This window comes from Physella acuta, unplaced genomic scaffold (genome assembly GCF_028476545.2).
Source record: "Physella acuta isolate Inbredline_101_S28 unplaced genomic scaffold, ASM2847654v3 ptg000482l, whole genome shotgun sequence".
In the NCBI taxonomy this organism is placed as follows: Eukaryota; Metazoa; Mollusca; class Gastropoda; family Physidae; genus Physella; species Physella acuta.
The window spans coordinates 493,422-506,638 of record NW_026732001.1 but is presented as its reverse complement, the minus strand read 5'-3'; the positions used below and the strand labels follow the sequence as shown (position 1 = coordinate 506,638).

Here is a 13,217-nt window from a genome sequence, read left to right as displayed (position 1 = left end):
TTAAACTAAATGGTTAGAATTAAAAAAAAAAAAAATAACGCACCTATTGATAACGCAACTTAAGAACTTTATTGTCGTATTAAACGTATAATTGTTTCTTTATTATAAATTTTAATCAAATACTTTATTTTGATACGCAGTAGTTTAAAATATTGAAGTAATTAAAAATTAAACACATTCGCTTTACGTAAAGAATAGTCTTGTCAATTCAATTACTTTACTTTCTCTCTAAGTCGTCCTTTTTTTGTTTCTATTAAAATTTTGGATCCCTGATTAAAAGGGATAGTAAATAAATTTCTTGTTTAGATTATTGAAACAGGTCACCAAAAATGGCGATCAGACCTCTCATCAAAACTCAGATTGTAAAGAAAAGGAATAAGAAATTTATTAGACATCAATCTGACAGATATGGCAAAGTCAAGGCAAACTGGCGTAAACCCAAGGGTATTGACAACAGAGTAAGGAGGAGGTTCAAGGGTCAATATAAAATGCCAAACATTGGTTATGGTACCTGGAAGAAATGCAAGCACCTCTGTCCTGATGGCTTCAAAAAGTTTTTGGTTCATAATGTTAGGGAGCTGGAAGTATTGTTGGTGCAAAACCGTACTTTCTCTGCTGAAATTGCACACAATGTCTCAAGTAAGAAGCGTAAAGATATTGTTGAACGTGCCCAGCAACTGGCTATTAAAGTGACAAATGCAAATGCCCGTCTTCGCTCTAAGGAGGATGAATAAACTGGCAGCTTGGTTAAATTAATAAACAAAAAATATAAAAAAAAAAAAAAAAAAAAAAAAAAAAAAATGCACATGAAGTAGGCTCTGCAAAATCATCCCTGTACCTATTCTCCTCTTACACTGCCTCCTCAACAAAATTACCCCTTAAGTGATGCCTTGGCTATAATCCTTCTGTCGTTTGCCACAGATCAAACCTACAGTATAATTACATTCATCGACATCACAGCAAACAAACCACAAGTAAATGTGGGTACTTATCGAATTGTAGTTTTTCTGATACTTTGTTTCGTTTCGTTTTGATACCAATTACTATTTTCTGTTAGGTACCAATAATCCAAGGTTAAATTGATATTTTCTAATTTGTCTGCAATTTAAGTCTTGTTAGGCGGTTGAATTGATAGTGTAAGTTTAATATTGAGAATTATTTAGTGAAGGGTAGGGAAGAAGTTTATTCTCCTCGCTTCCGGTTTCACTTTTACGGACCGTTTTAGACATTCTATACAAGGTGCGTGTGTGCATAAGTGTGTGCTTGCGTGTATGTGTATATGCGTGTGTATAATTGTGCGCGCGTGTTCTTGCGCAATTATAGATATCACAACTTATGATCTCTAATATCAAACTTTACGTATTGTTATTTACTTTATTAATATTTTCAATCTAATAACAAATTTTAATAAGAAGAAGCTTAAAATAATAATTAAAACTAAAATAATGTACTTGAAAACATTAAAGGGGAGGTAATGTTTATCTAAATAGCCATAACTAAAAAGCAACATGAAAGCAATTGTAAATAACGAAACTTAAGATCAATAATATCAGAATATAGGTATTTCTTGTAATTTAATTTTAATTTGTAATCAAATAAAAAAAAATAAATTAAAGAAAATTAAAATATTGAAGTAGTTTAAATTTAAACACATTAACTTTACGCAAAGAATAATTTAATAATTCTAGTCAAATTTCTTTATATATCAGTGTGTCCTAGTTACATCTCGATTTAAAATTTTGGATCCCTTATATAAAGGGAATAACATAGCACAGGGGTCGGCAACCTTTTGAAGCTGAAGAGCCAAAAGTTACAATTTTCAAAATTTCCCTGTTTTTAAAGAGCCACTAACATTTGTTTTATTCAAATATTTTTTTTTTTTTATTAAGGTTATTAGTATTTGTTCAAGGAGCTGGAGAGCCGCATCTTGATATCAAAAGAGCCGCATGCGGCTCGCGAGCCGCAGGTTGCCGACCCCTGTCATAGCATAGTCTCTTCCTAATTATTTGAAAAGATACCCAATAGATACTAAAGTGACCCACGCTATTCTTTAAATAGTAGAAGTGTATAATTTAATTTTCTCTTTTATAGTGCATTAGTACATATCAAAACGATCTTTATGAATTTGTTTTTAGATTTTATACCAGTTACATTTTTACTGCGAGCTAGCAAATGTTAAATTGATATTTTCTCTTAAATTTGGTCGAAATATCGGTGAAAGGTGGGGCTGTTGGGCATTCCACAGAATGCCTAGGTTGTATATGAGGGTCAATTTTTATACTTTAACGGGCGGTTTCAGACGTTCTGTACGCTGTGCGCGCGCGAGTGTGTGAGTTAGTGCGTGCGTGTGTGCTTGTGTAAATGTGTGCGAGCGTGCGGGTGTTTTCAGATGCTTTTAAATCATCCTTTTTTTCTAGTCAAGTATGGTTCAGTTTCCTCTCCGATTATAAAATGTAGGCATGTTAATGAGTGAGTTCAGGCACATGACGCTGTGTGAGTAAAAACATGAGTTCACGAGTGTTATTAACAATAACGCCAGATGTGCCAAAAGTTTAACTACAAAACAACAAGAGAAAGTAGGCTATACCCAAGGTGATACTTCTATTTAAATTGCTTTTTAAAACCTTTTTAGATAATTTTGAACCCAACCTATTTGTTGTATTTATTAATAATAATTCCCGACGTGATTATTCTAAAGCAGTGAATGTATTAAAGTAATAAGTTTTTTTCTGATATTTTATAAATTAAAATTTTGTTTCATTTTTCAATTTGTTGGTTAATCTGCTAAAAGATTATTATTCTTGGGCAGTGATCGTTTAAGTGTGTAGGTGTGTGTGTGTGGGGGGGGGGGGGGGAGGGGGAGGGGGGGGGAGTACCTACAAGTACATTGTTATTATATTTGTCACTTGAATTCATTTTTATGAACAAGGTTACTTTATAACGGTTGCAAAGTAGAAAACATAATGATAAATAAAAACCAAAAGCATGAAAGTTGAATATAAAATAATAGTAGTAAAACCCGTTGTCTATATCTGTGCTAGAAGTTATTAAATTAAGTACAGTCATTTAGTAAATTACGTACATCCTTGTGTAAGTCTTTTAAAACACCGCGCACACAAAATACACATTAAACATCAGTTTTTGTACCCTTAGATGGAACATTGCGGCCAACATATCTACCACTATTCCACTTTGATAACTTCAACACAATACAGCTGGGACTACCACAAGCATCATCTTCATCGCCAAAATGGACTAGAAACACAGTCACACGCACACACACACACACATACGCACACAATGAAACATATTCACATAGTCATAAACACACACACACACACACTTACGTTAATCGTTGTGAAAACGATTGCACAACGATCTGCACAAAGCAGATCTTACTGTACAGCTCAATCATCAACTTTAGTGTTCACCCTATCGATTATCACCGTCACAATTCAATTTTGAATCGTCTTTACCAATAGCATGTAGTACAGTGTAAATAAACAAACAATAATACCATGTGGAAAATAAATGAACTGTTAAAATCATAAAATATAAGGTAAATTTGGTACAAATCCAGATGATTTAACCGCGCCTTAATTATGGCTATAAGTTACCTCCCATATGTAAATTTAAAATATAACAAGGGAGACAATAATTATTAAAATAACTACATTTAAAAAAAAACATTGACGGATTTATTGATAACGTTATTCAAGAACTATATTATCAGACAAAAAAAGCATTTTTGTTGTGTTTTTTGACAAGTTGTAATAAATTACTTTATGTTGATAACCTACAGAAATAATTGAAGTAATTTATAAATTAAACACATTGGCTTCAAGTAAAGAATAGTCTGTTAGGTACAATCACATTATTTTAAATTTCTTTTACTATGACGCCAAAAAATCTGTAATTTTGGATCACTGAATTAAACGGACAGTAAATTAAGGCAAATGATGTTGGTTCTGCAACATTACCCGTGTTCCACATTTCCACGTTCACCGCCTCTCCCGAACAAATTATTCGCAAAGTAATGTTCAACTTCACAGTAACCCTTCTGTCCTTTACCCCCAGATCAACCCCAGTCTCTTAATGTCTTTACTAGCGCTTCTTCCAGACATTTTTGTCCGGGGGGGGGGGGGGGGGTAGACTTGGTATTTTCGGTGGCAGACATTTTCCGGGGTGCGGATATTTACCGAACAGGGGCAGTAGACTTTCTTCGGGGTGAGGGGTGAGGGGGGTGCTGAGCCCTGAGTGATTTGTGAAAGAAACTAGCCTTTACAATGGCCGATCTCAGTTTTTTAATGTTTTACTATGGCCCATCGCAGTTATTTAATGTCTTTAGTATTGTCCATCTCAGTCTGTTAATGTCTTTACTATGGCCGATCTCAGTCTGTTAATGTCTTTACTATGGCCGATCTCAGTTTGTTAATGTCTTTACTATGGCCGATCTCAGTCTGTTAAGGTCTTTACTATGGCCGATCTCAGTCTGTTAATGTCTTTACTATGGCCCGTCTCAGTCTGTTAATGACTTTACTATGGCCGATCTCAGTCTGTTAATGTCTTTACTATGGCCGATCTCAGTCTGTTAATGTCTTTACTATGGCTGATCTCAGTCTGTTAATGTCTTTACTATGGCCCATCTCAGTCTGTTAATATCTTTACTATGGCCGATCTCAGTCTGTTAATGTCTTTACTGTGGCCGATCTCAGTCTGTTAATGTCTTTACTATGGCCGATCTCAGTCTTTTAATGTCTTTACTATGGCCGATATCAGAGGCCGATATCAGTCTGTTAATGTCTTTACTATGGCCCGTCTCAGTCTGTTAATGTCTTTACTATGGCCGATCTCAGTCTGTTAATGTCTTTACTATGGCCGATCTCAGTCTGTTAATGTCTTTACCATGTCCGATCTCAGTCTGTTAATGTCTTTACTATGGCCGATCACAGTCTGTTAATGTCTTTACTATGGCCGATCTCAGTCTGTTAATGTCTTTACTATGGCCCATCTCAGTCTGTTAATGTCTTTACTATAGCCGACCTCAGTCAGATAATGTCTTTACTATGGCCGATCTTAGTCTGTTAATATCTTTTCTATGGCCGATCTCAGTCTGTCAATGTCTTTACTATGGCCCATCTCAGTCTGTTAATGTCTTTACTATAGCCGACCTCAGTCAGATAATGTCTTTACTATGGCCGATCTTAGTATGTTAATGTCTTTACTATGGCCGATATCAGAGGCCGATATCAGTCTGTTAATGTCTTTACTATGGCCCGTCTCAGTCTGTTAATGTCTTTACTATGGCCGATCTCAGTCTGTTAATGTCTTTACTATGGCCGATCTCAGTCTGTTAATGTCTTTACTATGTCCGATCTCAGTCTGTTAATGTCTTTACTATGGCCGATCACAGTCTGTTAATGTCTTTACTATGGCCGATCTCAGTCTGTTAATGTCTTTACTATGGCCCATCTCAGTCTGTTAATGTCTTTACTATAGCCGACCTCAGTCAGATAATGTCTTTACTATGGCCGATCTTAGTCTGTTAATGTCTTTACTATGGCCGATCTCAGTCTGTCAATGTCTTTACTATGGCCCATCTCAGTCTGTTAATGTCTTTACTATAGCCGACCTCAGTCAGATAATGTCTTTACTATGGCCGATCTTAGTATGTTAATGTCTTTTCTATGGCCGATCTCAGAGGCCGATCTCAGTCTGTTAATGTCTTTACTTTTGCCGATCTCAGAGGCCGATCTCAGTCTGTTAATGTCTTTACTATGGCCGATCTCAGTCTGTTAATGTCTTAACTATGGCCGATCTCAGTCTGTTAATGTTTTTACTATGACCGATCTCAGTCTGTTAATATCTTTACTATAGCCGATCTCAGTCTGTTCATGTCTTTACTATGGCCGATCTCAGAGGCCGATCTCAGTCTGTTAATGTCTTTACTATGGCCGATCTCAGTCTGTCAATGTCTTTACTATGGCCCATCTCAGTCTGTTAATGTCTTTACTATAGCCGACCTCAGTCAGATAATGTCTTTACTATGGCCGATCTTAGTATGTTAATGTCTTTTCTATGGCCGATCTCAGAGGCCGATCACAGTCTGTTAATGTCTTTACTTTTGCCGATCTCAGAGGCCGATCTCAGTCTGTTAATGTCTTTACTATGGCCGATCTCAGTCTGTTAATGTCTTAACTATGGCCGATCTCAGTCTGTTAATGTTTTTACTATGACCGATCTCAGTCTGTTAATATCTTTACTATAGCCGATCTCAGTCTGTTAATGTCTTTACTATGGCCGATCTCAGTCTGTTAATGTCTTTACTATGGCCGATCTCAGTCTGCTAATGTCTTTACTATAGCCGACCTCAGTCAGTTAATGTCTTTACTATGGCCGATCTTAATCTGTTAATGTCTTTTCTATGGCCGATCTCAGAGGCCGATCTCAGTCTGTTAATTTCTTTACTATGGCCGATCTCAGTCTGTTAATGTCTTAACTATGGCCGATCTTAGTCTGTTAATGTCTTTACTATGGTCGATCTCAGTCTGTTATTGTCTTTACTTTTGCCGATCTCAGAGGCCGATCTCAGTCTGTTAATGTCTTTACTATGGCCGATCTCATTCTGTTAATGTCTTAACTATGGCCGATCTCAGTCTGTTAATGTCTTTACTATGGCCGGTCTCAGTCTGTTAATGTCTTTACTATGGCCGATCTCAGTCTGTTAATATCTTTACTATTATAAAGCTTTAAGTAAAGAACAGTTTGTTAATTTTTTCAACAAATTAGTTTCAATGATATCCGGTCAATTGAATCAATTATATAACATTTTGGATCCCGTGTAAAAGGGACAGTATACAATTGCAAATGAAGAAGGGTCTTCAACATTATCATCTGTAATTCTTTGGTTTAAAACATACAATTTTGGATCCCGAATAGAAAGTGACAGTAAATTAATGCAAAGGAAATAGGGTCTGCAAAATTACCCCTATTCCCCATTCTCCTCGTTAAGTGCCTCCTCAGCAAACAAACCACTAGTAACAGCGGGTACTTTAGTATCACACACAAATGCACACAGTAATACACACAGTCACACACACGCACAAAATCACACACAACCACATAGTCTAACACATACAATTACACACACACACACGCATGTGTTAATCGTTGTGAAAACTGACAGTCTCTTTATATAAATCAGATCTGATCGGACAGCTCAGTCATCAGTTTTAGGGTTCACACTATCGATTATCCTCGTCACAACTCTATATTGAATCGACTTAAACAATAGTATGTAGAATAATGTAAATAAACAAACGATAATCTCATCTGCTAATGTGGAAAAAATAAACTATTAAAATCAGCAAATATTAGGGACTTTTGAACACGTGCCTCAAAAGTGACTTCATAAAGATAAATTGGATACAAATCCAGATGATTTAAGCCCGCATTATCAGGGCAGCAAGTTACCTCCCATACGTTGTTTAAATAAATAAAAAGGGAGACAATGTGTAACTAAATGGCTACAATTTTAGAAAAACATTAATGCAATTACTGATAAGGCAACTTAATATCTATATTCTTAGACTAAATGTACTACTGTTAACTTTTTACCAGTTGTATACAAATACAACATTTTGTTTAGAATTTGTTTAAAATACTGAAGTAGTTTAAAAATAAATACATTAGCTTTACATAAGGAATAGCCTGGTGATTTTAATCAAATTACTTTTACCTGTTGATCTTTTTCCATGCTTAAAATAAAAATTTTGGATCCCTGATTAAATGGGACAATAAATAAATGAAAACGAAGTCGGTTCTCTACAACAGGGTTCGGCAACCTTAAGAGACGGAAGTGCCAAAATTTACAATTTACAAAAATTCCCAATTCTTAAAAAGCCACTACCATTTTAATATCAATATGTGTTATTTGTTTAGGATTAGGTAAATAAATGTTATTTGTTATTTTAAATAAATAGCTTTAAACGTGAAATAATATTTATTCATTTAAAAACACACATGTTTTGCCAGAATAATAAAATGAGCAATCAAATAATAAAAATATAGGACTATCCCAATCCATTTTAGAAGCTGTTAACTGTATTTGCATTACGAGCATCACCGGCTCAGGAGGTGTCTCCCATCAGCCAGTAAGGCCACAGCACGGCAAATTCCGACTAACTGGTTTGAAAATCTTGTATCGTTCGCTTCTGTCATTTAGTTCTCACCAAGCTTATCTTCTATCCCACTAAACGCAGGGTAAACTCGTACCCCACCGTCAGTAGCGTACGCAGGGGGGGAGCAGGGGGAGCGGCCGCTCCCCCTATGGCCATTTTCAGCAAAGTGGCGCCTTTTTGGAAACTTTTTAAACTCAAAGTTTTAAACAATGATATTTGTTAAAAAAATACTTTTGGTCGACACATCTATGTAAATCATAAGATTTCTTTTCATGCAGGAATTAAGCATTATTGTACTAGTCTAGTAGTGTCTACGTTTACAACACGTATTAACAGCTGCATCAGTTTGCCATTCTAAAAATAACCATTACGATGCATTGCAATGTTTAAAAAACCTCTACGGTAGTACCAGATAGTGGTTACGATTACAAATTATATGAAACAGTTACAACCCCCCTCCCCCATGGACCCCTCTGTAAAAAAATATTGTCATAATACCACTGCTACTTATTTAAATCTATTTCTGTAATATATATTTGTGTAATATATATTTGTGTAATATATATGTATCTAACCCATTCCTATCACTATGTTAAAAATGATCTTTAAAGAACACTATGAAGCATTCGTTAATTAAAATGTAGGATCTGAACTAAAAGACCTATATTTAGTTAAATGTAGGCTGTTATTCCGAATGTTGTCTATTATATCAAAAAGCGTGGTTTTATAACAACTCTGATTTTAAAAACTTTCATTATGCTGTAATACTTTAGCATTTATGATGACGATATATTAAATTCTGATTATAGACCTAAACATTTTGTAAGCACGAATAGTGTTAAACAATTTCATTATATTCTAAAGTAGTTATTTATTTGTTTTGACATTTATAATTAAATGTGTAGATATATACATATTTATAATAGGAGAGTGATTATTTCCCCTATTGCACTTGTCTTAAATAATTTCCCAGGAATTATTATGTAAGAAATTTTTTAGCGCAATTTCCATTCTGGAGAATTGCGTTTATTAACTCGTCTTTTCTGGGAATGGATGAATGGATGGATGGATGGATGTGTGTCCGCAGCTTTAAGTCGTATCTCCTCTCTCAACGAAGCAATATCGAGGACTAGTTCCAAAAGCAAATATGTTAAGCAAGTTACCAGGATGAACATAGGCCAAAAAAATTCCGGGTTTCTTTCACGGATTTCCCGGAAAAGCCAAAAAAACCTCAAAAAATGCAGTTTTTTGCCCATATCTCGGCAACCAGACCACTTAGCTACTTGAAACATGTACCAATCGATTCCTGCCATAATTTAGAACAATATTGCCGAAGAAAGTTTTCAAAAATATCCTTTCGTTCGGTCACAAAATATTTTTTTTAATTAATTAAAATTTGGACCGAATTAGTAGGCATTTTATCCAACCACACCACACGCGTCATCACGTTCAATAGCTGCGCCATCACGTTCAATGGCTGCGTCTCACGTTCAGTAGCTAGGCGCGCAATAGTTTTTAGTCATCTAACTCTATTGTAAATAAAACATGTATTTTAACCAATGGTTTTACTAACCCTGCTCTTGAAAAACGAAAACCTGGATACGCCTCTGCCCACCGTACAGTAAACATGAAATTATGTAACTATTAATATTTGTGCAAGGAGCTGGAGAGCCGCATCTGGACAACAAAAGAGCCGCAGGTTGCCGACCCCTGCTCTGCAACATTACACCTGTTTCGTAATATTGTCGTAAGTGCCTCCCCAACAATTTTACCCCCAAAGTAATGTCTAACTTGGCAGTAACCCTTCTGTCGTTTACCCCCAACATCAAACCTCCAGTATAATTACATTCATCAACATCACAGCAAACAAAACACACGTAAAAGCGGGTACTTTACTACCCGTAGTTTTTCTGCTACTTTGTTTCGTTTACAAGTTACTATTGTGAGTGAGCTAGCTTCTTATTCGTCTACATTCTTAATTTTCTTCTTAGAAGATATTCCCTCTAATGCATTAAAGCACTACGTGTCAATTTGTGGGGCGTCATATAAAACTTTGACTCCAATTTCAGCCTGCTTTTCATTTTGGATTTGCTTCCATAGCCTTTGTCCAACCAAGAACAAACTACAAGGCAGCAATTCAAACTCGAGACGTTTCTGTTTAAACCATAAATTCTACCGACTCGACCATGCCGACCCTTTGTGAGCTAGCATTAATTGATATTTTATATTTTTCTGCAACTATAGTCTTTGTAAGGCGTATAAAATATAGTTTAGGTTTAATATTACAATAATACATAGGAGTCATTTTAAAAAAAAATACTTTGTCGGGCCATTTAAGTCATTCTATATGACGTGAGTGCGCGCATGCGCGCGCGGGTGAGGTTGTGCGTGCGTATGTGAGTGTGTATAAATGATGATTTAAAACCATCCTATATTACGAGTCAAATATGGTTCAGTTCCTTCTAAAATTTTTAAAATGTAGGCATAGTAAAGGCATATTTTGCATAAGTTAGACAAAAACCCAACAACACAAAACAACAATAGTAATTATACCCAAGTTGGTACTTCTGTGTAAAACAATTACGCACATACAATCACACACATACACACACACACACACACACACACACGTTAATCGTTGTGAAAACTGACAGTCTCTCTCGGTATATAGCATATCTGATCGGAGAGCTCAATCATCAACTTTAGCGTTCACCCTATAGATTATCACAACTCAATTATTTAATCGTCATTAACATTAACATTCTTTACGGTGTAAAGGAACAAAAGATAATCCCATCCGCTGATGTGGAAAATAAATATTTAAAGCAGAAAATATGAAGGACTTGTAAACACATGACTTTTACCTGATTTCGCAAAGATAAATCGTGTACAAATGCAGATGATTTAATCTCGAATTTATATGAGCATCAAGCTACCTCCCATTCGCGTGTTTTAAAAGTAACAGGGGAGACAATGTTTGAGTAAATGGCTAGAATTTAAAAAAAAAACAAAACAATAACGCCATTACAGATAAGGCAACATAAGATAATATTTTTCGACTAGAAGTATTGTTGTTTACTTTATTATAATTTGTAATGAAATACTAATTTTTATAAGCATTAGCTTAAAATACTGAAGTAGTTTAAAATTTAACACATTAGCTTTAAGTAGAGAATAGTCTTGTCAACTAATCCAATTACTTACAATTGAGCATGAATTGAATGGTCAACAAAATTAAATTTTGGATCCCTTATATAAAGGGACAGTAAATAAACATAAAAGAAGGTTCTGTCCAGCATTACACCTGTTCCGTATTTTTCTCGATAAGAGCCTCCCCAACAATTTCACTCCTAAAGTAATGTCTAACGGCAGTATATCTCCTGTCGTTTACCCCCAGAACAAACCTCCAGTATAATTATATTCATCAACATCACAGCAAACAAAACACAAGTAAAAGCGGTACTTCAATATCCGCAGATTTTCTGCTACTTTGTTTCGTTTCGATTTGATTCCAGTTATTGTTCCGTATTGATATTTTCTAATCTTCCTTAAACTGAAGTCTTTCTACGGCGTTGAAGTAATACTAGATGTAAATGTTTCTTATTGAGAATTTTTCGAAAAGGGAGGGAATAGGGAGTTTAATCTCCTCGTTTCCGGTTTTATTCCTACGGGTAGTTTCAGATATTTTATACGACATGCGTGTGTACGTGAGTGTGTGCGTGTGTATCTGCGCGTGAAAATGCGTGCACTCCTGCGCGTGCGGTTGGGCGGATGTGATGATAAAGACTTTTCAAAATACATAACCGAGATCTCTCATGATCCATCTATCCTACAATGAATAAGTTTAGTTTAGATATCCAAGACCACATGTTGAATCGTCTTTAACAATAGCATGAAGTAAAATGTTAATAAAAGCTAATAAACCAACTATAATCTCATCTGCTGATGTGAAAAAAATGAATGTTAAAAGCAAAAAATATAAGTGACTTGTACATAATAGCCTTGTAAGTGATTAAGGAAAAGTAAATTTGGGTACAAATGCAGATATATAATCTCGCGTTTGTCAGGGCTATAAGTTACCTCCCATGTCTTATTAAAACGTAATAAGGGAGACAATGTTTAACTAAATGAAAACAATTTTAAAAAAAAACATTAACGCAATTATTGATAGCGTAAGTTAAGAATTATAATGTCTTTATAAACGCATTATTGTTTACTTGATTAGAATGAGTAATAAAATACTATATTTTGATACGCAGTAGTTTAAAATTCTGAAGTAATTTAAAATAAAACACAATCGATTTACGTAAAGAATAGTCTTGTCATTTTAAATACCTTACTTTATAGTATATTAGTATCAACTTTGTAAAATTTTAATTTTGGCTCCCTGATTGAAAGGGATAGTAAATAAATGAAAAAAAAAAAAAAAATGCAAATGAAGTAGGATCTGCAAAATAAACCTCGTTAACTTTCTCCTATTTCAGCACCTCCCCAACAAAATTACTCCCTAAGCTATGTATAGGCCAGGGGTCGGCAACCTTTTGAGACGGAAGAGCCAAAAGTTACAATTTTCAAAATTTTCCAGTTTTTAAAGAGACACTAAGATTTTTTTTTTAATTTTAATATTTTATTTAAAATAAATAGCTTTATATATGAAATAATATTTATTCACATAAAAACACACTTGTTTCGCCAGAATAATGAAATTATTAATAAAAAGATGAAAATATAAGACTGTCCCAATCCACTTTAGAATCTGTTAACTTTTTTCCCTTCTTTACGGATATCACCGGCTCAGAAGGTGTCTGCCAATAGCCAGGCAGCCATCAACACGACAAACTCCGACTAGCTGGCTTGGATATCGTTTTGATTACTGTATCGGTCACTTCTGTCTTTTTGTTCTTAACAGGCTTATCTACCACCCCACTGAAGGCAGGGTAAACGTGTACCCCCCCCCCCCCCCTCCAGTACCCGGCTCAACAGTAGGAAGCTAATAATTAAAAAAAACTACGTCACTCACGTCAAATCAAATTAATG

At 35.1% G+C, this 13,217-nt stretch overlaps 1 protein-coding gene across 1 annotated transcript; it reads left to right on the top strand.

Moving 5' to 3' along the window:
- Positions 1 to 300: 300 nt before the first annotated feature.
- On the top strand, positions 301 to 749 carry LOC131944130 (large ribosomal subunit protein eL32-like). The gene has a single exon (XM_059304643.1). The coding sequence runs from the start codon at positions 330 to 332 to the stop codon at positions 732 to 734; it is 405 nt and encodes a 134-aa protein (XP_059160626.1). The 5' UTR covers positions 301 to 329; the 3' UTR covers positions 735 to 749.
- The last annotated feature ends 12,468 nt before the right edge of the window (positions 750 to 13,217 follow it).

Bases quoted from the DNA above. Each gene is read 5' to 3' on its own strand.
- LOC131944130 (XM_059304643.1), top strand. From the start codon at position 330: ATGGCGATCAGACCTCTCATCAAAACTCAGATTGTAAAGAAAAGGAAT.